The sequence below is a fragment of the Eleginops maclovinus genome, chromosome 22, assembly GCF_036324505.1.
Source record: "Eleginops maclovinus isolate JMC-PN-2008 ecotype Puerto Natales chromosome 22, JC_Emac_rtc_rv5, whole genome shotgun sequence".
NCBI classification, from domain to species: Eukaryota; Metazoa; Chordata; class Actinopteri; order Perciformes; family Eleginopidae; genus Eleginops; species Eleginops maclovinus.
The window spans coordinates 18458967-18483971 of record NC_086370.1 but is presented as its reverse complement, the minus strand read 5'-3'; the positions used below and the strand labels follow the sequence as shown (position 1 = coordinate 18483971).

The 25005-nt window shown below is 40.7% G+C and overlaps 1 protein-coding gene across 1 annotated transcript in view; it reads right to left on the bottom strand.

Moving 5' to 3' along the window:
* Positions 1 to 1114: 1114 nt before the first annotated feature.
* The window catches only part of ryr2b (ryanodine receptor 2b (cardiac)), a 66028-nt gene continuing 42137 nt past the window's right edge, over positions 1115 to 25005 (bottom strand). The window contains exons 66-104 of the mRNA XM_063874599.1: positions 22697 to 22778; positions 22270 to 22400; positions 21663 to 21983; positions 21343 to 21580; positions 20920 to 21007; positions 20722 to 20808; positions 20462 to 20623; positions 20215 to 20268; positions 18913 to 19041; positions 17973 to 18085; positions 17599 to 17695; positions 16691 to 16821; positions 16020 to 16071; positions 15762 to 15815; positions 15512 to 15611; positions 15044 to 15123; positions 14413 to 14489; positions 14235 to 14308; positions 13854 to 13934; positions 13462 to 13550; positions 12350 to 12478; positions 12139 to 12243; positions 11806 to 11887; positions 10450 to 11717; positions 10234 to 10295; positions 9670 to 9808; positions 9456 to 9542; positions 9018 to 9239; positions 8691 to 8821; positions 8514 to 8556; positions 7566 to 7702; positions 6779 to 6839; positions 6254 to 6400; positions 5878 to 6012; positions 4763 to 4919; positions 4514 to 4578; positions 3757 to 3857; positions 2507 to 2558; positions 1115 to 1530 (exon numbers count right to left, since the gene is read on the bottom strand). Coding sequence (XP_063730669.1) covers positions 1435 to 1530; positions 2507 to 2558; positions 3757 to 3857; positions 4514 to 4578; positions 4763 to 4919; positions 5878 to 6012; positions 6254 to 6400; positions 6779 to 6839; positions 7566 to 7702; positions 8514 to 8556; positions 8691 to 8821; positions 9018 to 9239; positions 9456 to 9542; positions 9670 to 9808; positions 10234 to 10295; positions 10450 to 11717; positions 11806 to 11887; positions 12139 to 12243; positions 12350 to 12478; positions 13462 to 13550; positions 13854 to 13934; positions 14235 to 14308; positions 14413 to 14489; positions 15044 to 15123; positions 15512 to 15611; positions 15762 to 15815; positions 16020 to 16071; positions 16691 to 16821; positions 17599 to 17695; positions 17973 to 18085; positions 18913 to 19041; positions 20215 to 20268; positions 20462 to 20623; positions 20722 to 20808; positions 20920 to 21007; positions 21343 to 21580; positions 21663 to 21983; positions 22270 to 22400; positions 22697 to 22778 — 5459 coding nt within the window. The 3' untranslated portion in view covers positions 1115 to 1434. The remainder of the gene's footprint in view (positions 1531 to 2506; positions 2559 to 3756; positions 3858 to 4513; positions 4579 to 4762; positions 4920 to 5877; positions 6013 to 6253; positions 6401 to 6778; positions 6840 to 7565; positions 7703 to 8513; positions 8557 to 8690; positions 8822 to 9017; positions 9240 to 9455; positions 9543 to 9669; positions 9809 to 10233; positions 10296 to 10449; positions 11718 to 11805; positions 11888 to 12138; positions 12244 to 12349; positions 12479 to 13461; positions 13551 to 13853; positions 13935 to 14234; positions 14309 to 14412; positions 14490 to 15043; positions 15124 to 15511; positions 15612 to 15761; positions 15816 to 16019; positions 16072 to 16690; positions 16822 to 17598; positions 17696 to 17972; positions 18086 to 18912; positions 19042 to 20214; positions 20269 to 20461; positions 20624 to 20721; positions 20809 to 20919; positions 21008 to 21342; positions 21581 to 21662; positions 21984 to 22269; positions 22401 to 22696; positions 22779 to 25005) is intronic.

Genomic DNA, 25005 nt, shown 5'->3' with positions numbered 1-25005 from the left:
CTCAGTTTTTATCCTCTAGTAGCTAGCAGCTATGATAGTTATGAATGTTCAGCAGGGAAATGGACTTTAACATGTTATGTATCGTGCGAAAAGAAAACTGCCTGGTGTTTAGAACATTCCTTACTGTACAGGTCACTTATTTGTACAAGTGGTAACGAGTTTCTACTCTCTTTTATAGGCACAATACTCAAAGTCGGGAAAAAAAAACACAATTATCGTCAAACAATCTGAATTTCACTTCCCCAAGAAATGATGTTTGTCACACATCATAGGTTAAACATGAATCTTAATACAGTCCGATCTTAATGGGGACAATTTATAGCCATTTAAAATGGGGGAATTGCAGTTGGCCAGCAATCAACAGAGCAATTTCATATCCCATCAAGCCTGATTTTAATAATTACATTGTCCCGAATGACTCATTTCTATTCAAGCAAAGAATATAGTTCTACGAGTTCTTTATATATTCTTTCTTCTGATCCACTACTGAGTTATAACATGCAACAAGTCATAACTCAAAAGGCAACTTGGATACATATCAGAGGAAGACGTTGAGTAAGCCAGCCTTTGCATGAGGACAATATCTGTAGGTGGCAATCCCACGCCTGTCATCCCGCTGTCACACATGCACACTCTGAGTGAGTTTTTAACACTTTAACAAAACGTGTCACGCTCCTTTAGTCATTGAGTTTTACCCGGGGATTCCCCAAAGACTTTCTTGTCCGTTGGAGACAGCGGCCAATCGGGTCATTAAACTCGCTGATACGCTTCCACCTGAGCATCAGGACACCTGTTGGCCGTCTACCCATGGGCTGATAATGAGCAGGAGAAAGAGCTGCTGATGAGACGAGTGGATAAAGGAAAAAAAAACTGAAGAAGAAGCGAGGAGAGGAAGGGGAGAGGGATCCTGGAGAGATGAGCGAAAGAGGGAAGAAAAAACAGCATGAAAAAACAGGGAAGAGGAGGGCAGACAGAACAAATGCCAGAGGGAGAGTGTTTATCTGCATGTCACACAGGGGACGGGATGGGAGGCTGTGATTAGGAAGACAAATCACTTCATTCACAAAACATGAGCTTCACAGAGACACACGCCAGCACAGAGCACAAACTGAAGTTGAATTGCCAGCTTTTACTACCTGATAGTCATGTAGAAAACAGAATAACTTTGCTGTAGACTTGAGAAAATACATCAACATATTCATTTTACATCTGAATATAAACAAATAGTCTTCATTCTTTAGATTCAAAATAATGTAATCAACATCATTTATGTGCATCACTTTAAAATACGTATACTTTGTGGGAAAATCGGATCAAAATCAATCGTGCACAAACAAAATTCAGGTTATTTAAATGAGTCCAAGGGACATCAATCAAGACGGCTTCAGAGCGATGCCATTATCTAGGAAGGCGTCAGATCTCTCAGATATCCTTTCATCCCAGTTGATCCTCATATTGCTTACGGAAACAGTCTCCCACAGGGAAGAATTCCCAGCAACGCTCCTGGTACATTTTCCACACAAAGGATTCCTGGCAACGACAAAGTGGTCATTTATCCGCAAGTCATTATCTATGCCAAACTTTTCCATGCTTCAGTAAAGTAACAATCCAAACAGTGTCCACTAACAATTGTATTTCACATTTAAGTTCCTCCAGCATCTCTGGCCCGACTGAGAAACATTTTCCACATTCCAACAAGCCGTTGCCTCTTTAATCTGAACCTGAGGAAAACATCATCACTGAAAACACACAGTGTATCTAGTGATGAGTCCCAGAACTCGACTCCATTTGGAAAAAGCACACTGTTTGAGGCGGATAAAAATACATTCAATATTTTTCTTCCTTTTATCAATTCTGCAGCATCACTTTCAAAATGCATTCTGTGCCTCAAAGATAAATCCAAATTATTCCAAATAAAAATGGATTTTTATATTACACCGTGCAGCATTTTGAATTATTCCTAATCTACTTTGGTTCATAGATCTAGGCTTGCCACGTATGGCAGACAAGAGAGGAAGAGAAAAGGTACAGCTCTTCAAACTGAGTAAAGCAGGTTTCTTTCCCCATACTGATTTACAAGACAGCATTCGTCTTTGATCTCATCGTGAAAACATAATTGATTTAAAGTACTTGCAACTTGAAAACCCCCATTTTTTAATTTATTGCTGTCATGCTGCAATGAGTAAAAGGGGAAATTATAATCATACTGTTCCGCCTGCATGTACATTATCATAAATTGTGTGTGTCAGGGCTGATAGGGCCTTTGAGGGACAGAATGAATACAGATTCTGTCTTATTGGAAAAGGTTACACTACAGCTTTGTCATTGTGACGGCAGAGCAGGTATACACAGGACGTTTAGTCACGGAGGATCCATTGTGGAAGGATATATTAAGTAATCTGACATTTGGCAATGACAGAGGAGTTGTTTGATAGGTTTAAAAGTGAACACCATGTTATAACTTTGAATGGATCATGCAATAAAACAGAGAAAGAAAGTCTTATACCTGCCCAGTGTGTTCAGTTTCATCCTTGTTAATAAGGTACATCAGAAAGAATCTGTAAGGACACAGAAGAGGAGTTACATACCTCCCACAGACAGGAAGCAGTAGGGTGAAATAGAAAGCGTGCGCACGTGTCCAGGGATTGTGGTGACTATTGAAACAGATGTTACAGGTGCCTTTTGAAAAACAACTTGTTTACTTTAATGCTTGGAAAATACTTGATGATGATCAATGAATTATGACGTTTCAGTCTGCACAGCTTCATTGTGTCATCTTAAAATGTGGCATGAAGGACCACCATGCAGTCACGAGCGGAGGGAAGACAATCACTGAGAGGAAGCAAACACGAAGAGGAATCCATACTAATGAGGTTCAATAAACTCTGCCAATGGTAATTACTGATGTGGCAGCAGTAGACGGTGCAAAACACCTTCCAAATAACCTTTTTTAACAATCTATACCGTGGAAAATAGTTCATTACCTCTGTGTATGCCACTTTTTGTTACATATGCAAGCACATCATTAATTTGACAGACACAAACATATATGAAACATCACATTGTTATTGATCCTGCAAGATGTGTTGGTGTCCTGGGATTGTTTTTTAATGTGTGAATAATGTTAAATATGTGTTGAAGGATCACTTTAACTTCTGTTTACATCCTTGTGGAGTATCATTCTTCCCTGCTTGTGTCTACAGTATGTATGGAGCTGGAGCTTCTCTTCATTGAAAACCACATACTGAAGTGATTGTTTGCTCACCCTCAGTCTAAAGCTTTTGGTTCTGCTGGTTACTTTGACTTTAAGGTGTGCAGTGTTTTACCTGAATGGTTTTACAAATGGGATGTTAAAAAGCACATATTGGTAAACTATTCATGCATAAGAAACCAGTTGAATCTGAATTATGAATGCAGGTGCTGAGGGGTCTTTTGGGGAAGGTAAACATCACACTGCCATTAATATTTTAAGCCAACAACAGGACTCAAGCAAAACAGATTAATGGTGTCTGGGATAATTGTTTGAAGGGAAACAGGTTAAGGAGATGCAACATGAATCACCAATGTAACACTGAAGGAGGAGTTATCTTTGTGTTTCTTATAAAGGTGAAGAGAAGTTGCAGCATGCTTGACTACTTGAAAATGCCAGCCTTTTTGTGCCAACACATCAAGTTGTGAGTTTTAGTATTTGTCAAATTATAAGTTTGACACAAACAGCTCAAGGCTTTAAAGAAGGGAGCATCCAAATAAACTCACAGATAGTTTGCCAAGTTGTGCTCCTGCAGAGTGTGGGTCTCAAAGCCATGAGGGAGCATATCAAAGTACTCATTTCCTATTCCACATATAAAACACTTGGTCTGCAGGAGGAGAGATGTAAGGCATTCATGAAACAGGCTGCAACAAACACTGTGCTCCGTAGAGTACGTTATAAAAAAATTAATTAAGACAAGAGACCTTTTGTTTGAGTGCTGTTACTAAAATGTGGCATTTAGTCCCCTTTAGTGCCTTTAGTTTTTTTTGCCTTTGCAAAAACTAACTCAGAGGACGCCTTCAAAAAGCAATAGAGCAAATAAGAGCAAATAAATAAGAGCAAATAAATACTCCCAGGAATACTCGCTGCCAAGTTTACATAAGACACAGAGGAACAAATATGCTGAGGATTTGCAGCGTTGTGGGTTACTGAACAGTTTTGCCAGTATTTAATGTGATGATTTATGGAGGAAATTACTGAGTACCAAGGAGTGATTGGATTAATGCAATGTGTATTTTGGGGGAGACCTATTTAGAGCTGTACGATCATGGGAGGATGGCAGTAGCGGCTACAACTGATTTAATATTGCCCACTGCAGCCAGAGTAAATAACACTGTGACACACAATATCACAGCTGCTTTTCACAGATGTCTGATTCTTAATCTTGTGCACACAGAGGTATCACTTCACACACAGCTAAACTAAACTCAGCTTACTTGACTACTAGTAGGAAGCATTTGTGTGAGAGAGAAAGTGTCTCACCTCCATATCCTCCTTCACCTGCTCCTGCTGGTCACGAAGCTCCCCAAAGGCGTCAATTATCAAGCCTGGGAAAGAAAAGAAGACACAAGTGTCCGTCTGTGCTTTGCTTTGTGCATACTTATGCGTGTACAAGCCCGATTGTGAATGACAGGTATCAGGACTCTGGAATAAACAGATGCTTTGCTTCCAATCCTGCATGAAAAAGGAATCAGCTGTATCTGTGATGCAAATTTGGGGTGTTGGACTCACCCTGGATGATGGCCAAGAGGATGACGATGACGAAGAAGAAGAAGGTGATGTCAAAGACGATGCGCTCCACCTCGAAGTCATCTCCAGCCGGATCCTCGATCTCATCACCGATGCCCCCGCCCGCACGCACTCCAACATACATGTGGAACAGGTAGCACTGACAGAACATACATTTCGTTTAATGTAAAGTCTGCTTCCCACTTTAGGATGAGGACAATTATTATTAATTAAACATCTTTTTTTTCTCTGGCTGTCAACTGTTTGATGAAGGTAAAGGAGAAAATGTTAAGGATCTACCAAGGACAAGGGTTTCTCCAAACTCCAAATATATGAACGCACTTTATTCAGTGTGAGCTAGTTCCTTATGGAAGGCTTTTAAAAGAATCAAACAGCCAGCAAAAACTATTTCACATAATGTCTCAGATTTCCCCACAAGGAGTTTATGTCTATGAGGCAAGAAGAATTCACATTCTATGTACCAAGTGCTTTTCTTTTTGAAGGGTCAGGCATAATGTTCCAAAAGTTCAAAAGTAAATTGAAACTGGCAGGTTATTTTTGTCATGGTTCAGAGGGAGACCTGACAGAAAAGAGGGAAGAGTTTCCTGCTTGACTCTTTTCATTTTTCCGACACTTTTCATTGTATCTAAAGAAATGTAGTTGTAAAAATGGTTAATGGATAGCAAATCACTGCATAAAATATGAATGTGAGCGTGACTGAGGAGTTAACTTCATACCGTGCGCCTGATGCCATTACGTTCTTTTTTTTCCAAATGCCATCCGTCTTTCTTTTTGAGTGACAGTGGAGTCCGCATTAAAAAGAGAGACGGCGATGGGGTGTAAATGTGGTGAGTAGCCAAACAAGCACTGAGGCTTGAGGGATGTTTTTCTATCCATGTGTCTGTTATTTAATGGAAAAGAAGTGGAGGGAATAAAACAAAAAGGCTCTTCTTGATTCAACAATTGGGATCACTGTCAAAATCCTCCTCTGCCCCAATTGATCTGAGGAGCTGGAAAATGAAGTGTGCGGCTGTGTTTGTTTGAATGATAAACATAGAGAGGATATATGGATATATTTATGGAGAGACAGACTGCTTTAATATGCACATTACACTCACAGTCAGCATGTCATTGCACTTCATATCTTGGGTGTCCTTGTCGTCGCTCTTGTCGTAAAACTTCCTGAAGAAGTTGAAGGCCACCACGGTGTAGAGATACACAACAACAGCCAGCAGGCCCACAGTGAGGACCAGCTGAAAACATTATTACAGAGGGGATAGACGGAGGCAGATGGGCTTTAATACACTTCTTCAGCTTAGAGAAGCCCCAATATAACCTTACAGCGTGAAAGCAAACAGCACATGCATGCACACCGCACATATGAGCACACATGAACACAGATGGATGGAGACTTAAAGACAGGCTGACAAAAGCACACACACACACACACACACACACACACACACACACACACACACACACACACACACACACCTGTTTCCCATTGTGTGTGACAGAAGTTAGGATGGTGCGGAGTGTCTTAAAGCCCATGGCGATGTCCAGAAGATGGGCAGCAAAGAAGAAGTTGTTATAATGACCCAGAACGGACATGGCCATGTACCAGGCCAAGTACAAGAAGGACTGAGAGCACACACAAACATAAAAGACACACACACACACACACACACATAAAAAAAAGGCAATATAGATTACACAGGAGCGATAGAGAGACAAATGTGTATTTTAGATAAGGGGGAGTCACAGGATATTACCTCTGTCCCTTCTGCGGCATGTGCAATTGTATCAAACAAAATCTTAGCACAGTAGATGAGATTAAACAAATGTGGGATCGGTCATAAAATATTCAATATGTTTAAACCACACTTCTCCGTTTTATGGCATTATCTGTTGAAATAATTTGCAGGAAGTGACACCTTTATCTTGGCTTCTCAGGAACAATGGGGAACACATAAAGAAACCGAGCGAAAGCCATAAAATATTAGAAAGGCCTGAGCTTACATTATCAGTGAACACAACGCCCAGTTTCCAGACATGGTACTTCACATCCATGGAGTTGAGTCTGAAATAAATAGAATCAGCACACAGATACGTCAAGGCAAGAACCTGAAAAACAAGTCCATCACTAAAATCAAACCCTTGTCACCACAGTGTCCTTTTCTAATAGCGCCCGTCTGTTGCATGGCTGGAGTTCAGAACATCCTGTGCTTCCCCAAGTGCAACATAATGTTCGAGGACCTTCTTTTGTCTGGTGATCCGCTGGGTAATATGCACATGCTAAGAAAACAAGTGCACAGTATTATTCGAAGGGCTTTTTGTAATAGCGGAATACTAAAGGCCAAGAAAAAGAGTTGGATGTCGAATTCACTTCGCAAAAGAACTGTAATGATTTTCTTACTTGAACATTTTTAAATACCATACTTATATCAACAACAGCTCTTTTGAATGCAAAAAATATTCCCATCTTTGCTCCAGAGAAGGACGCCACATTGCTTTCCTGGCTGCTTGGTGTTCAGCCATCTGCTTAAATGCATTCTAGGATACCTATCAAAGGCAGGAAGGATCTATTATTTATAACAATGATCTAATACTACTAAATAAATAAATAAAAACACGATGGTTTGAAAATCTTATCCTTTTGGTAAGTTATGCCTCAGTTTTTGCTTGTTTATGTTTGTCATACACTATTTGAAACTGCACACAATGCAAAATAAATAACTACATCGCTGCAGTTTCTCATGAATGCCTTTAAAAATACAAGATGGCGAGGACTTATTGTTCTACTCACAGAGCACTCCAGGAAGCGTCTCTCTTGAGCCTCCTGCTTTGTTTCCTCTCAGAACTGAAGTCTAACGCATCTTGGTCCAGACCTAGGAGTTCACTTATCTTCTCACAGCCATAGAAGTCCCCATACTTATCCATCACCTGACAGAACAAGAACACAGGATTACATAAAACAGCAGCCTCTTCTGTGCCTTTTCATCTGAACACTGGAAAGATGAAGGAACGAGGGGGAATGCTTCTGCAGTCCGTGCCGTAATGAGCAGCTTAGATCTGCTTAGGTTAGCTTCTTAACAGCTACAGTAAGGATCTTATGAAACACGTGTAGCAAATTGCATGTTGGTTGTCGAATGATGAAAGGTAACTCTGGTCCGTGTTGTTTTTATTCGGTGCCAATCAAAGTCTAGTTCTATTTTAGAGCCATTTTCTTATTACAAACAGAAGCACTCATATGTATGATTAGCATTATCTATGAAAGCATCTGCTTCTGCAAGCAAAGGAGCACCAATATGCTTCTTTGCAGATTTTCAAAGACTTATTAGTTTGATATTTACTGCCTTTTACAACTAGTAAATCCAGAACAGTATTCTTCTTTCATTTTAAAGTATAGTATCTACATTTTATCCCTTAATTTGGTGAAACGTTCCAAGTGATCTAAATGTTCTTTACTGAAAGGAAACAAATGTTTCTTGAAGCAAGGGATATTATGAATGACACTAAAGCTGAACGCTTAAATTGCTGCCTTGTGTCTGGAGGCAGTGACACTGTTGTGGTAACTGTCGGGGGAATAATTACACCTGCCATTTAATGGCTCATTACATTTCATTTAGTTTCTCAATGAAGTGTCACTGAGTGAAATATGCAAACAATATCATACATCCATTAGCACAGTGAGAATAAAATGTATAATGTTTTGATGTGCAAAATCAAAGCTGCATTACTCTTAAGAACTTACCTTCCTCTTAACAAATTTATCCCAGTAATTACTTGGAAATGACCTGAAAAGACAAACATATAGTATCAAAAAAAGTACAACAGTTCTGTACAAATCTTAATGTAAATCTGTGCCACATAAATCACGTGTAATGTTAATATGAGATCAGCCCGGTTGGTATTGTGGCTGTAAACATACGGTGAGTTTATGACCAGTCGGTCCCATTGCCCTTTGATGTCCTCCTCAGGAGGCTGCGCCGTCACATACAGCCCGTCAAACTCCAGCTTCCGCGCCACTTCCTTCTCACGTTTGAAGATCACCAATGGCACCTGCCAACCAGAGGCACCACAGTGTTCTCACGACTGTTTACATAAACAGCACAATGTGGAGTTGGCAGAACTTCATCTTTGTAATCAATGCGGTTTCTTGTCAATTGTTATGTAAAATATACCCTTGGTAAATAAGCTGGAGAGAAACTGATTTGCTTAATACGAGTCTGCAAAGTACATGCTTGAGCGGGTGTACCTTGAGGCAGTAATACCCGATGATACAACAGAAGGAGATGATTGTGTGAGCGACAGCCAGGAAACGGAGGGCTGGCTCCATGTACCCACTGCTCTCTTCCAGCACAAAATAATCTGTGCCCTCATTGTCATCATCAGCAGCAGCAGCAGCAGAGTGCAATCCCTCACTGTGCTCAGATGTGACCACTCCTTCCTCTCCTTGTGATGCAGGCAGGGAGGCTACCTGGTAAAGCCAAAGACATCCAAGCATTAGTAGAAAGATGTACCTTAAATATTACATGTAACAGCTTGTTGTTATGCAGAGAAACAGAGACACATGCATTGTATTCAGGGATTTGTATTATTACTGACAGGTGCAGTGATTACTTTCTAAATTGTAAACCGTTGCTAATGTTTTTGCTTATTATGCGCATCATTTCTCTATCAAGCAAACTCTTACCTTGTAGAACAGCAGGATGAAGTTGATTGCAAAGGTGACAAACAGAGCCAGTAAGCGCATGTTATAAAAATTCCTTGCAAAGTAATTCTGGAAAACAAAGGTTTAAGAAATGAGATGTTTTCTGCGTGTACATACTTTTAAGTGTGCATCTTCATCAGTGCAGTATTTGGATGTGTGAGTGCGACAAGCACCAGCTAGTGGAGTTGTATTTTACCAGCAGGCTCTTGTTATGAGTGCTTATCGTCTCCCAGAGGGCAGAGTGTTGGCTCTCCGGTTCCTCAGACTTATCGGAGCATCGCTTTGCTTTCCAGTCTGTTTTGTGTCTCACGGATTTCTTCTCAGTTTCCTCCCCTCTGCAAACACAATCACACACACAGAATAAGGGGCAAAGGTTTCAAAAGATGAAAATCCAACCTTCACATCTAACTTAAAGATGTTTTTAAAGTAAGGATAAGTGCTTTATTCCAAAGTGTAGTTTTTATTGGTTTTAGCCATAGCCATTCCATGGTATTATCAAACTATGTACTACAAAGTGCATTACAATGTGAGAGAAGCTACTGTTATTATTCATTCTTCATAACTGTATTCCCTTTTTATTAATGTGTATGTATTTCTGATGTCCTACTTTTTGATGGCTTCACTGTTTGGCTTTGTTATGCCGTCAAAGCTCTTTGTAAATTCAGTTTTTAGAGACTACATAAACAAAGTTATTTCTCTTATAATGAGGAAGTAAAATAATCCCTCTTTGAGGATTTAATTAGGGAAGCAAAAGACTCACCCTGCGTTCGCTAATCCAGGCGATGTCTGATCTTCTGTTTCTTCCTCTGTGGCGGTCTGAGCCTTACGTTGCCGTCAGTAAAATGTATGAGGAAATCAATCAGTATAGCATCAAAGCAAAACAAAATGTATAAAAATAAACAAAACATGCAAGAAATGTTTTTTTCTTAAAGTGATGGACAGTGTCTTGTTTCCTAAGATATAAAAAAATTCATACCGTCCCCTGAAGCTTCTCAGCAGTGGTAATTGTTTTGGATGTCGTTTTGGACGGGTCAGTCCCACTGGCAGAGAGGTCTTGTGTTATAAGTCTGTATTGACCTCCCGACTTCTTCATTTTGAGGCCAAATATGTCTGAGAGTACATCCACCTCCATGGGGGAGGTCACAGCTGCCACACGCCCCATCTCCCTCAATTCTCTCTGGGAAGAGAAGCTGGCAGAGTACTTCCTCGGCCGATCCACACCACTTGGCAGCTCCATGACCTCATCAAGAGTTGGCTCAATGATACCGCCGAGCAAATCGGATATCCTCATCCTTTTGGCTCCCTCTATGAGCCCACCACTGACAAAAGCTATGTACAGCACATATAAGATGCCCTGAACTACAACACACATACACCGGGCCTGAGCCATGACTATGAATCTGAGGAGGAACACAGCCGACATGAGCATATCCTTCATCGTCATCCTCATCAATGTCTTCAGGTTTTTAACAGAAAGTATAGATATCAGCAGAAACCACCACTGATACACGAAAAACCCTCCTTTATCGTCCAGTCCTTCACTCTGCTCTTCCACTCCTTTGTCTGCATGCCTCTCTCCAGAGCCGGATATCTGGGCTGCCAGCTGCATCTCAAAGATGGTGTCCTCACAGAAATTGACGAACATCTCCATCTTCTCCTTCTCTCCACACTCATTGACCACGTCAAAAATGAACTGCCTCTTGGACTCTTTGACTTGAGGCTTCTCCCATTGTGTGCGGCTAGCTTGGCTGATCTCAAAGTAGACGCGTTCAATGCGCTTCCCACTGCCGAGGATCTCAATACGACCCAGGTAGGGCTGGAAGTAGGACAAGACACACTCTGCCAGTTCCATGAATGTCCTAAGCCTCGAGTCATTGGGCATGTGTTCGGACAGATTGGTGAGAAGAACAGCGAGGCTAAAGCCGATGTCTTTGGCCGGCTCATGGAAGCGATCCACAAAGGCCTCGTAATCCACGATTTCACTATCGTCAGTCTTCATGCAGGAGAGGAGGAAGGGAATCTCGGCTTGGGAGAAACGCTTGCAATTCTCCATGGCTTTCTGAAAGTCCTTCCTGGAGATGCAGCCCTTACAATCAGGGTCGTACTCTCTGAAGGTATCGGAGGAGGTGAGGTCTTTGAGTTTGAGGAACATGTCGAAAAACTTTAGGATCATCTCCACATTACCGGATGATTCCACCAACATATCCACCATCTGCTTTCCAATAGTGCCATTAACGACGGTACCTGCAGGGAAGAGCAATAACTGGATTAATGATGACTGGCAAACCCTTTATGATTCTGAATGAAACAATAGAACAAGTGTAAATCTTGCCTTCTAACATAGAAAGCAAGAAAACAACCATGTCCTTTTGTAAATCCATGAGTTCCTTCAGGAGCTCAATTTGCCTTGAATCCTGTAAGAAAATATATTGAGAGTTACGTATTTAGCAAAGCAATTTCAAATGTTGACATTTTACACATTGACATGCAGAACACCAGAGGCAGCTGACAATGAGAGCAACAACAGATTAACTGTAAATGCTTTTTTAATAACATTGCCAGCAGACAAAAATAAGCGTGGAAGAAACCCTGCAGCAGACCATCACCACGATGATTAACAATGTGATGCTTCTGCATAAATGAACGAGGAAATAATGTGCTGTACCTGAGAGAGCTTCATCTGCATGTGAGCAAAGACATGGAGGAAACCTACGACGGCGTCCCACAGGCGGCTGTGAGCCAGGCTCTGTTGGTTCCCAGCACAAGGGCCCTGGATGAAGACAACATTAGTGTGAGCTGCATCTCGCCTTAATGTCAATCAGATGTTAGTGGGAGCTCAAATACTTTTGACACTATAACATGTGATGGAAACCGACCTGTATGTACTCGGTGAGCGTGTTGAAGACCTGTTTGGCCACTTCGATGGCCTTAGAGAAATTCTGCTGTCCGTGTACATCGATCACATCTTTCCCTGAGTAGTACCAGTAGAAGTCACTGATAGACTCCTACAGTGGGGCAGGGAAACATATGTGTTCATGAGTTAAATAAACTGAAAAATTAATTGATATTTGGTGGATTTGTTAGGAACAGTTCAAATATACATAGACAATCTAAAAGAAAAACAGCTATCCAGCTATGTGAATACAAGTATCATAGTGTTAATATCTGATCCAGGTTTAAAACACTCTCTTGAAGGGTGAATACAACTGTGAGTTACATAAAAACCCTAATTAAAAATAACATTTCAGACTAAACACAGGTACAGGTTTGATGCGGGATTTACCATGTTGTGCTAGCTTTCTTATAAGTGGTGAAGTTTGTAGCAAATTTGCGGTAATGGAAAAGCACGCAGAACAAAAAACGTTCAGCAGAATGGAACCTTTCAATTAACACTTGAAGCTACTCTGGCGGATCTAAAGCCCTGCACTATCTTGACGTGTTTGCAGAAAGGCTGAAGACCAATTAAACATTTAAACACAACAACACAATACGGTAACCGTAAATCTGGTTTATACTTAAATTGCAGCAATAATGGTAGCTTACTTGCACTTAATTAAATCACAAACTGGCCATCCTGGTCCCTGATGTTATTATTAATCACAACAACAATCAAACCATGACAGTGACCATTTAACAGGAAATCTGGGAGCACTGTGCCTCGTATATTTCCTTCATCAAGTGACTATTTAATAGCTCCCACAAGTAGCTGACGATGTGGTCTGGTTGTATCTGAAACCGAACTATCGAGGGGTTCAAATGATGGTTGCTTTCCAAGTAATGCAGAAGGTGTTCTTCTGAAACAACCTTTCCCAGCATTTTGAGACAGGCCTAGAAGAAGGTAAACTGGTCTGTATTTGGCATCTCTTTCTTCAGCGTCCCTGGGTTTTAATACTCATTAGCAGGCTCTTGTACATTAAAGGTTAGAGTAAGGGGTAACTGGATCGTAAGTATAGTAGTAAGGTTCGGTTACTCCGCTCTCACTGCTTACCTGAACTCTCAGTAAATAGTCCACAGTTGTTATTATGATGTTGACAGTGGTGTTGTTGCCGGTTTGAGTTCTCAAGTAATTCTGGAAATCTAACACATCAGAAAGTAAAAGCATGCTGAGAAGAATGTTAAAGTGCATTGCAATGAAATCCATCCAGTGAAGACAATGTAATTAGACACTGCTGTCAACTGGAGCAAAGCTAATGTGTTGTGCAGCAATTAGGAATCAGCGCTTATTACCATACCTTTGAAGGAACATCAAGGTGAAAAAAACAAACAAACCCAGTATTTGTAATCTTTCTTCTGTGTTTCAGTGTGAGAAGCTTTTCTTTAATATAGCGAACTTTATGACGGTGTGACACGTGTAAATGGATACAACACGGTGCAAATAACCTGAGTTGTGTCCTTCACAGAGCAGCTGCAGGAATCGGAACAGATCACAGGTTAAATCTTTGTCAGGCATCACCTTGTCTCCTGGGAAAAAGATGGAGCATGAAATAAAGGGATGAAAAGCAAGGCATGGAGTAACACTGTAGGAAATGTACAACAGGAAGAAAGACAGAATGAGAGGAAAGGATTTAGAAAGAGGTGAGAGAACAGAACAAAAATCAGGTCACAATAGAGTGAAAGTGAGGCTGGCAAAGAGAGAAATAGGATTTGTGAGTGTGAAGTTAGAGTATTTTAAAGTCCTGGGATCACACAGCTGGGTCTCTTGCTATGACAAGGATTCATAGAATCTGTTTTTTTCTTTTCATTTCCATATGAATGCAGTACCTGAGCTCTCGTCCATAGCCATGCCTAATCCTTCTGCTTTGTTCTGCCTCTCAAATGCATTTAGATCCAGAACACTGGAAAAAGGGTTTCAAAAGAGGAGCTTTAACACTCTTTGTCATAGTCATCAAATCAATCCATATAGACTGAAAGCCCTCGTGACGTTTTACAGGACACTCACCTGCATGACTGCATGAGTCCAGCCATGCTCTGGAAGAAGCCAACGTCCTGCTTGTCTCTCAGATAATCCAGCATTTTCTATCACACAAAAACATCAAAGACAAGGATCTCTTCGACAGCAGATATGATTAAATTACAATGTTGTATTATTAGTGCGAGCTTTGCTGCAGTGACTCTCAAGGCATCGTGTTCAGGAGAAGACATATGAATGCAAGAATATGAAAGGCATTTGTTCTGAAAAAGATAAAACTGAACATGTTGAAGCTGCACAAAAACACCAGTGAAGGAATAATCAAGGTCCTCTGTGTCAGTGATGAGCTCTGTTATCGTGTGTCGATGCAATATCAAAACTTCCATCTATATTTCATCAGAAATATTGAGTTGTTTTACCGCTGCTACTACAGAAACAGGATTTTATATTTTACAGCTTGAATAGTTGATTAGACAATATTTATTATACACTTTTAATATAAACAACTCTCAAGGTTGGATCCAATCCAATGTTACCTAATCTAACATCATCTCTGCTTTATCTCATCTGTGTTAGTGTCATCTTTGTAGTTCCTGCATGAGAGGTAGAAATGACCAATATCAGAGTCCTAAATATGGCTAAATGCAGCATTGCACTGTACCTGTTGAACAGCAGCATTCCCTCCGTTGAGAACGGCAATACCCAGCTTCAGGGTAGGGGCAATCATGGAGCCCATGGCCCCTGATGAGATGGGAAAGGTATTGCAGTCAGAGGACTAGACTGCTGATAGCCTCTCAAATTAAGCAAAATACTCGCCCATTCATGAGTAATTTCTTACGTACTATCATATCAAATTTATTTATACAGCCAACTATCACAAAACAAATCCGTCTCAGTGGGCTTCACAGAATAACAAACATAGATGACAGACTATAAAATCACAAGAAAATAATAAAAAACAAGATTAAAGATTAAACAGTAAAAACAATAAAACAAAATACCATCTAACACAAACAGAGGGTCATGTGAAACCAGCTCCAACTATAGGCTTTATCAAACAGGAAAGTCTTTAACCGACCTTTACTATTACTTAACCGTTGTAAAGAATCAGAATTGAACATTTTCCAACCTTTGCTGGCACTGATGGTTTGCAGGAGCATCTCAGAGGCCCCGCGGCGGTGCAGCCGGGCCTGCTGGTACAGCAGCTTCTGCTTCTCCATCTCCTTCTCCTGAGCCACAGAAAGATCATTGGATCCCAATTACGGTTTTACATTCAAAGATTTATGTAACTGTTGAAACCTTATAAAAATGGTCAAATAACTGAAGATATTTTTGCTCATTTAATACAACAGTTCTGTAAGCAGTGTCCATTCTCTCACCTCAAAGCTTTCCACTTCATTTTCCTCTTCCTCATCTTCCTCTCTGCTGCAGCTCTGCGAGATCAAACATGTGACAGAGAGTGGGGATAATAAAAGAAGTAGAAAACACATCTATATAGAAGAGATAAAACGCGTACAAACGCTTCTTTTGTCATATATTGCAGGTTGCAAGCACAAACACATGAAAAGATGAGCGTGAAATGCATGATTTGGACGTAATATACATTAAGATGCATCAAACGAGATCTGTTCTATTACCTTGGCCATAATAGCAGCGTAGGACTTATAGAGGCCGTCATTTCCAAGGTTACTGCGAACAAAGACGACAAATAAGGTAACATCAGTCCTCGTCTTGGTATGGACGATAAAGCTATATAGAAAATGGCTGATAAAGGAAAGGGTCAAGGTCAATCTTTAGCAAATCGTCACCGGATCCATTCACAGTGATCATCTTAATCATGGAGATGAAGCAGTAAGTAGTGTGTGGATTTAGACTTTGATCATTTTATTCACACTGTGGTATTGTACTTTTGTATAGTACACCATGAACCTGGCTGATTTGATCACATGCAGCGGCACAAGTGAGAGCGGCCTCCCACTCACATGCCTTGACAGTGACATGGAGGGAAATGTTCATTTAATATCATGCTCTCAAACGGCATGTGCGTCTCCGCAGGAATATCTTAAGAATATGAAAGCAATGTATTGGGCCAATGAGATTTGGGGACCAGAAATATGCATGACTATGAGCACCACAGGACATTAAATAAATAGATTTTCAGGGAGCAATTGCCACAGAAATTGGTTCAGGTAAAAATAACCCTTCTGACGTATCTAATATTGACATTTTGGGTGATGGGCTGGACCGGTACAGAAAGGAGAAAGGCTTCTTTGCAGCATGTGATCGTTGAGAATGAACTCACACAGACCTCGTTTCCGTCAGGGCGCTTCGACTGAAGAGTGTAATGAGTTGTAGGAGGGGATCGATAGCTTTGGCACCTTCTCCCACATCCTTTCCTTCCTCTCGGTCACCTCCACACAGATCCATCACTCCTCCCCTCTGCATTCAAGAGAGAAAAGTCACTGGTGTGTGCTCTTAAATAATGTCACACACTGGCCCCACAGCCTCTGGGGGCTGACTATCGTTTACACCCAGCAGCTTAGCCCGACACAGACGATACAGTACATAACATGGTCAGGTTTATGTGCAGGGAAAAGACTATATCTATTTTAAACTTATGTTTAACATTAACCAGAAGGCCTTGATGATTTAACTTCAAAATGTTTAATCTTGTAAAGTAATGCATGCACAATCACACCATGCACATGTCAACTTGGCCATAAAGTTCTTACACACTTATAATATTTATGTACATCTCTGGAAAAGGCATTAAACTTCTTACTTCCAAATTGAAAAACGGAAAGCAGCGTTCCATAAATATGCTTTGACTGATAAGGAGTATCTTTCATAATTTACTTGGAATATAAAATAGTAAAGCATGTTCATTTTTTACTGCAGAAAAACAGCATGCTAGAGTATAGCTAATCAGAGTGAGGTTCCTATGCAGGCATTTTTTTAAGTTGGATGGATCCTTGGTGTAATTAATCTAACGTAGAGTAATCTTTATATGCACTGAACAGAGTCAATGGCACAAAAAAACCAAAAGGAAAAAGGAATTATGGGCCATACTTGATTAAAAAACATTGGTTATAGATGGCAGGTGGTAATTTGTGTTTCCCACCCAATGAAACATCCAAATAAATGTCTGTTTTAACTCCAACTATGTTACAGATCATTTTAACCTCCTGATGCTGATATGGTTTGCTTTCAACTCACAGCTAAATCCTCTACAAGCTTCTCCTCAAAGCTGTGGTCTTCTGCTGATATCCAGGATTTATTGTAGCCCTGAAGGAACAGGTTTACGGCTCTGTGCCTGGGGAGGGAGAGGAAAGGGTGAGGAGACAACAGGAGACTCACATTTGCAAACACATATGCAAATAACAGATAGAAAAACAGTCAGCTTAGAAAGATGCTATTAAACGATAAAAGAGCTCTGATTAGACCAATTAAATCAAGCTCTCTTATTCTTGTTCGGGGCGATGACACAGCTACAATTCACAAGACACAAACATCAAAATACTATTGCTATATCGAAAACAAACCCCACACAGCCACAGGGTTTTCATATGCTAATGTAATCACGTTTGTACCTGGGTAAGTTGTAAAGGGGAGCCATCCGCAGGCAGGCCACCACTGCTCGTTTTCTCTGTTTGGATAACACTCTGTGCCACGCAGGCTTCTTATTTCTCTGCGGGTGCTCCACCTGAACCCAAATTCAAAGATAAACAAAGTTAGAAAATGTAACAGAATAGTGAATCCCCAATGCAGTGGTTTCAGTGAGAGTTTTTCTAGAGGTTTACCTTCATTTGTCTTGCAATTATCATGCATTAACACTGCAGGCATTACTGAATGGAATATATTCCATACCAATGAGCGTTAAGAAGAAAAACAATCTGCTCTCGTGATATTCTATGTTGTAACTGTACTAGAAGAGTCTTTACTGTACTTTAAAAACATTTCTCTACTGAGGATCTTCTGATGACACTTTGATTTTTAGAGAATGGATGAAAAATACAGTCTACACATGGGGCACGAAACAGATGAGAGCAAATGAACATGGATAATCAAAGAATGTATTTTGATAATCTCAAATACATATTGAAAAAAATAAAAATCAATAGACAATCACACTCTCAAATCCTCCTTTATCCAATTCAAAAACGGGTGAAGCGTCTTTCTTTTTCTTTAAGATAATGACATCATGCTCTCTGTCTCAGACTTGTACTCCTATTTTACAGCAGCCTTATTGACGAGTCTCTGACGTAGGGAACAGGTGTAACTAATTAACGTTACTGATGGCTCCATTGTAAGCCGTGATCGTGTGAAAGCGAGCCAGCACCCTGAAACTAAAGTAGCTAAATGGAATTCAGCCGTCATTCATGCCAAGTCAACAAGTCATCTCTAAAATCTAAATAAAAAAGGCTATAAAAGAGAAGTGTATCACTTCAACTTTGGCCAGCAAAAAAATTGAATAAAAATACTTTATGGATAGTGATAATGATTATTATTTATATTGCTCGAAAAGCTCACCTGGTCAAGGTAATAAAGAACCCGAGCTATTTCCAGAATCCTGTCTACAGTCCTTTGGCCGTCAGTAATGGCTCCTAGCTGGCCTGGAGGATCTGCGGAAAGGGACTCCTGCCTACAGCTGTTCGACACCTGCAAAGAGAAGAAAGGCCACATTTGCTTCTTTTATATTCTTTTCCCTTTTTTTGAGTTTCAGCCATTCAATTACACATATTTTTAGAAAGACCGCTGGAGGGGGAAACCGGCTACAGCAAAGAGAAAAGAGCATTCAGAGCAAAACAAACGGGAGAAAGAAAGAAGGAGCGTGGTTTAGGAATAAAAGGTTAAAAAACATTATTAAGAAATCCAGTTGATGTGATGAATCTCGCCAGCCTTATGCTTTTGATTTCCTTGCGGTATTTCTCATAGGATCCACGATCATACAGCGCAACCCGTCACTGAATATAATAACTTCTCCTATGACCAACAGAAGGCTTAATGATGGGCTGTGCAGACATACAATCAAATGTCTGTTTAAAGGTTTGATTGATTATGCTAATGAGAGCAGAAGTTGAATAAGAATTAATTTATTAACCACAGACTGGGAAATGGTTGTGTTGTAGCAGCGTTATACAATGTCATTGCACATAGTATAAAATAAATAAAAATAAGAAATAAACTATTCTCAGTATGAATATATATATATATACAGTATATATATATATATAGTAAACGTATATGATCATCAGTAAACTGTTAGACCAGTAAACACTATTTAACAAAATATAGAAAAGGATATTATTTACGTGCAGTGAATGGAATGTTTTTTTTTTACATCACTGACTCATGAATAAACATATTTATGACTGACTCATGAATAACCAGATATTGCACGCATATTTTTAACAGTTTAGCGAGTATGTGACACATTGATGTCTGTGGTGAGTAATGAGATTGTTATACTATGTTTGTTCCCGATTTTGCAAGCTAAGAGAGCATTCTTCAATTTCATTCACCACACACTTGATGCCTTCTGCAAATTAAAAGTCACATGAGCTCAGGCATGGTGATGAATATGCAGATTGGCTCCAGAATGTAGAAAAGTTTAATTATACTTTAAGAAGAGAACAAGAAAGGAATTCATTAAAGCCAGATGAAATATAGATGCTTTTTATTGGCACTGGCACACAATTTTAAGAAATTAAAAATTAAGAAATTTAAGAATTCCACGAAGCGGATCAGTCAACAGACCTTTCTTTAAACTAAATGTGTTGAAATACTAATGATAATCTTAAGAAATACTGTTTACACAGTACAAATTGTTACCTGGCGCTGAAGGCCGTTGAAAACATGCTCTCGAATCTCATCGTCAGTGTTCTTCTGTGAAATCCAAACAACGGCCAGCATTAAATATACAGTACATACATATATATATATATTACAGGACACTCACGTCCGCCATGATCCTACAACACTCCAGATTATCATATAAATACACTCATTACGTTCAGATGTACATGAACGGTGTTGTCATCATGAAGACTACACTAATCCTCGTACATTTCCGACTGACCTGAGAGAAGCCGCTCTTAGCCAACACGATGAGGCTGTGGTCGCTCGGAAAACAAACCCTGAGTCCCACGGGGAGCAGTCTCTTCATGGAGGCCACTATCAGAGAGGTGTGTGTGGAATAGCGATCCCCCTTCCTCTTCACTCTCCTCTGCTCGTGGTCAAACTGTGTATTAAAGCCATGAAGATGAATTAAAAACTTTGAGACTTGACTGGGAACTTTGTGTTGATTGTCACACAAATAACAAACATTGGACAGCTGACCTTGGACATTTTGTCGTTGTTGACAAGGAAAGCCAAGTTGTTTATTTCATTTTGAACGACAAAGTTCTGTTCCTCCCATTTGAAATTCTGTCGTAGTAAGGGTGAAGAAAGATGACATGGTTTATGGAGTACAATACTCACTTGGATAGCATGGACATGAGAGGAATAAATAAAAAAAACACCATGTGTCATCCTCACATGCGATTTGGCCCAGAATATAAAGACCTCTGCCACCATGCTGAACAGCTGCTCAGCGTCAGGGTTTGGCTCTTTCAGCCAGCTGGCACTGAGGAGAGACAAACCAAAACACATCGCAGTCAGGGAATTTATCCCAGTAAGAGTTAACATTTGGGCGAAATAATGTCTTAAAATACCACTCAAGGACATCCATCTTATTTGAACAATTTATGACAAGTCATTTCACAAACATTGATGGGAAACTTCAAAAGGTTTCTGCAAAGGGCAGAGGATAATTACCAGTGCTCCTAATGTCAACGTATCAGAGGAAAACTAGTTACACTGCATCGATTCTATACAATCTTCTAATAACTGTTCTGAGGTTTTGGCCTCAGAGAATAAGCTTGCTTCCCCACGTCTGGGCTCCTTGGCAGAGTGCCTTACCGATTAGAATCCACAAACGGGATGAGGAGCGGATAAAAGGCGTAGAGGTCTCGCACCAGCACAGTGAACTTCTCCTGGATCTGTAATTCTGCTTCGGAGGTATCGCACCATTCTGCCTTCATCTGCTCCTCCTCAAGCAGCACACATTCAGCCCGCTTCCTCAACTTCTCCATCAGTGGCAGGAAGTGGCTCTTTAACAGCTCAATGTTGGCGTTGCATATAATCGGCTGAGAAAAAACTGAAAGATACGGCAACTGTTAGTAGTGGGAATTATATCTGGAATAAAGAAAACATCACAGTATTGTATATGACCACAATACCTGCCAGCTGCTTCATCCAGTTGCCCTGGCTACAGCCTACATGGTTGTGGATGACACGTAGGATGTGGTCAAGAAGGTCACTAGCATGTTGAGGAATGACAGCGGTGCAGATCGGGCGGTCTGGCAGGCCCTCGGGGCCCCAATACCACCAACGAGACATGTAGCTGCACAGCATAGGTAGCGTGACCTCTGTGACATGGATGTATTGAGCCTGGCGGGCTCCAGCACCAGCTGCAGCCAAATCCTCCACCTCCTCCAGAGCCTGATCCAGAGAGGGCAGGTGGGGACACATGTCCTCCACCTGCTCCGGCAGCCCAAACTCTGAAAGAGACAGAAATTGAAAATAAGGCTGAAAAACAGGGTTAGGATGTGGAGGTAGGAGCTACTCAGTGCTCGGTTTAAAGTGTCTGCAGGGTGAGTTCATTGAAGCGTTAACTTTATCAGGAATGTTTTTTATCGAGTCTCAGTCCTGTGACAAATGTTCTTTTTAGTCTTCTTCATATTTAACTTCATCCTGTTAATGTTTAGTTTGAGCTGACTGTAATGTTCTGACACTTCAGTCTCATCTTGATGAACATATTTACTAATAATTAACAACGGTCATTACCTTCTCTCTCAGAGGCACTCATGGTGTTGAAGATGGAGTGAGGGTTGTTTTGGTTTAGGGACGGCTCCAGGAAGCAAACAGGAAAAGTCCCAGTCAGAGCTGCCAGACAAGCCCCTGCTGCTGCCCGCTGCCTGCACAGGAGTACAGAGGCAGGGGGCTGACTAACGTACAAATCTAATCAAACTCTGTGGGGTAGGTTTGCTAATGGGAGTGATCTGCTAGATACTTTCTTATCTCAGGGTCACACATATTGATCTCTTAACTTGACCCTTAATCAATATCCTTATGATGTACCTACAAGTACAATTCTATTAAACCAAATGTGAGTAAAAAAAGTGTAGGTAGTTAATGGAAGGAAAACTAAATTACAGGGAGACATTCTTTCACAAAGTACAAACTGTGAATCACATAGTCATAAAGGAAGTACCCCTCCATGTAGACACTGCTGCTGGTGCCAAGAGAGTGGAGGCTGTTGAGGATCCTGTAACAGTACACCTGGATACTACCCACTGGAAAGACAACATCCAAGGACAGTGAGTAGGAAAGATGATAGGGTGCACAGAGAGAGATAGACCAGTAGCTGGATGGCTGCAGTTGATGAGTGATTCCTGGAAGGTCAGGATATCGGTGATGTTGGCAATATGCCCCTGCTGCTCTACGGCTATAACTGAGGCACTCAATGAGAGCTGGTTTCAAAAGATGTGGACGACAGAATGTCCCAGTGATAAAAGGGTGTGAAAACGGGCTGCTCTTTAACAAATGTATGAACTACTGAAAATAGTCTAGACGGATTTCAGAAAAAAGGCCTTTTATAAGAAGTAAGGAGCATTTATGGGTACAAGTCGGGAACCGGCCTACCTTACATATTTCATGGGTGCTGAGTCCAAAAAAACCGGTACCCGGGTGAAATTTTGAGGTTTTGACCTTCTAATTTGCATATTAAAATGGCCGCCAAATTGCCCATCTTGCACAGTTATTGGACCATTTCCTCCTAGTTTTTTTTGTAAGTAGGCAATCAAGATGAGGAAATTAAGTTTCTAGATCGATAGTCAAGGGTCAAACAAGGATATAGTGGAGGCTCAGTGCCTTTTTTATGTATATATATATGCAAAATACCAACTTTTAAGGTGAAATTAAGCATTATTTGTGTCATTTTTTAAGGCCGACATAAATATTAAATAAAAGTTACTCTGAAATTTTCCCTGTTGATATGACATATGATGTACACCATATTATATGATAACAAAGAAAAAAATCCATTGCAAGTTGTCTGAGATTTCATGTTTTTTTTTGTTTTTTTTTTGCAAATTAAGCATTTGTTCTCTAAATTCTAAGACGGGAAAAACCCAGGTGAATAGGGAAAAATATTCAAAAAGAGACCACCATGAAACGTACCAAGTTGAATATTTAGATCAGTACATAGCATGGTCAGTCCCATCGCTGAGGACCCTTTGCCTGAGGTGAATTAACAGCAAAGAGGATCGTAACAGTTTCACACGCTTTGGTAAGTTTCCTGCTTTTTGATTTTTTTAGACAAAAAATGTCAATATTCCTTAGTTATTGATTGAGCTTGTTAACCCTATTTATCCAAAATGATACTTTTTCAACCATAGTGGGTCAAAATTGTGTATTTCAATGATATTGAGATGGCTAGCAACTGGGAGAAAACTAGCTAACAGTTAGCCGTACACTGGTTGTGCCAGATGTCCTGGAGAACCTGCACCACGTCAATGTACATTCTGCCACAAGCAAGCCAGTATTCACATCACATGTTAACAAGACCTGGTTTACCAGACCTAAAGGAGACAGTGAGTGTGTGAAACAAGCACAAGCAACAGACATGGCTTTCTTCCTGCGACGTCAGGATTCTGAACCCAAACCTTCTTGGACCGTTTTCAATCAGTCAGTCTCGTCAAAGGAACCAGAGCAGACAGCAGTAGGATATTTGCCAATAGTCCTTGCTCCAGCTCATGAGTATGATACGCTCAATACAGTTGTGAAGAGGTGCATGGCAATATCATCACATTTTGGCCAGGAGCATACAGTCATAACAGTGGACCAAGCTCTTTACTGCAAGCTCATGGAACTGAAGTGGTGTGTTGAGGAATATCAGGGCAAGTTAATCCCTCGGCTTGGTGGACTTCATATTGCAATGAACTTCCTAAAGACTATCGGAGATCACATGGCTGGGTCTGGTCTAGCTGAAGTGTGGCTGGAGAGTGGATTGCTGGGGGAGGGTGCTGTCATGCTTGTCATGTCAGGGAAAGCATACAACAAGGGTATGAGAGCTCACAAACTGACCTTGCAGGCCCTATGGCAGCTTTTGTTGCCAACATTCCTCGCGTTTGCTGCAGAATCAAACAAGGAATGCCATGATGAGATCTCTGCTATGGCTGCTGATGAAAATCCTGAAATGATTCCTCAGTTGATAACATATCTGAAGCAGGAACAGTTTGACAGTCTCCTCAAAGATTTCATCGCAAGTAAATCTGAAGATGTCAACTTTGTCTTCTGGTGGAACTACATGGATATGGTCTCAACACTGTTGCAGTTTACACGAGCTCAGCGTGATGGACTCTGGGAGCTTCATCTTCACTCCTTCAGCTGGATGTTGCCGTACTTCATGCGATATGACCACCTGAACTATGCAAGATGGGGGCCAGTGTATATTGCTGAGATGCACCAACTCCCAGAACCTGTACTATCTGAGTTCCAAAGAGGCAACTTTGTTGTGAA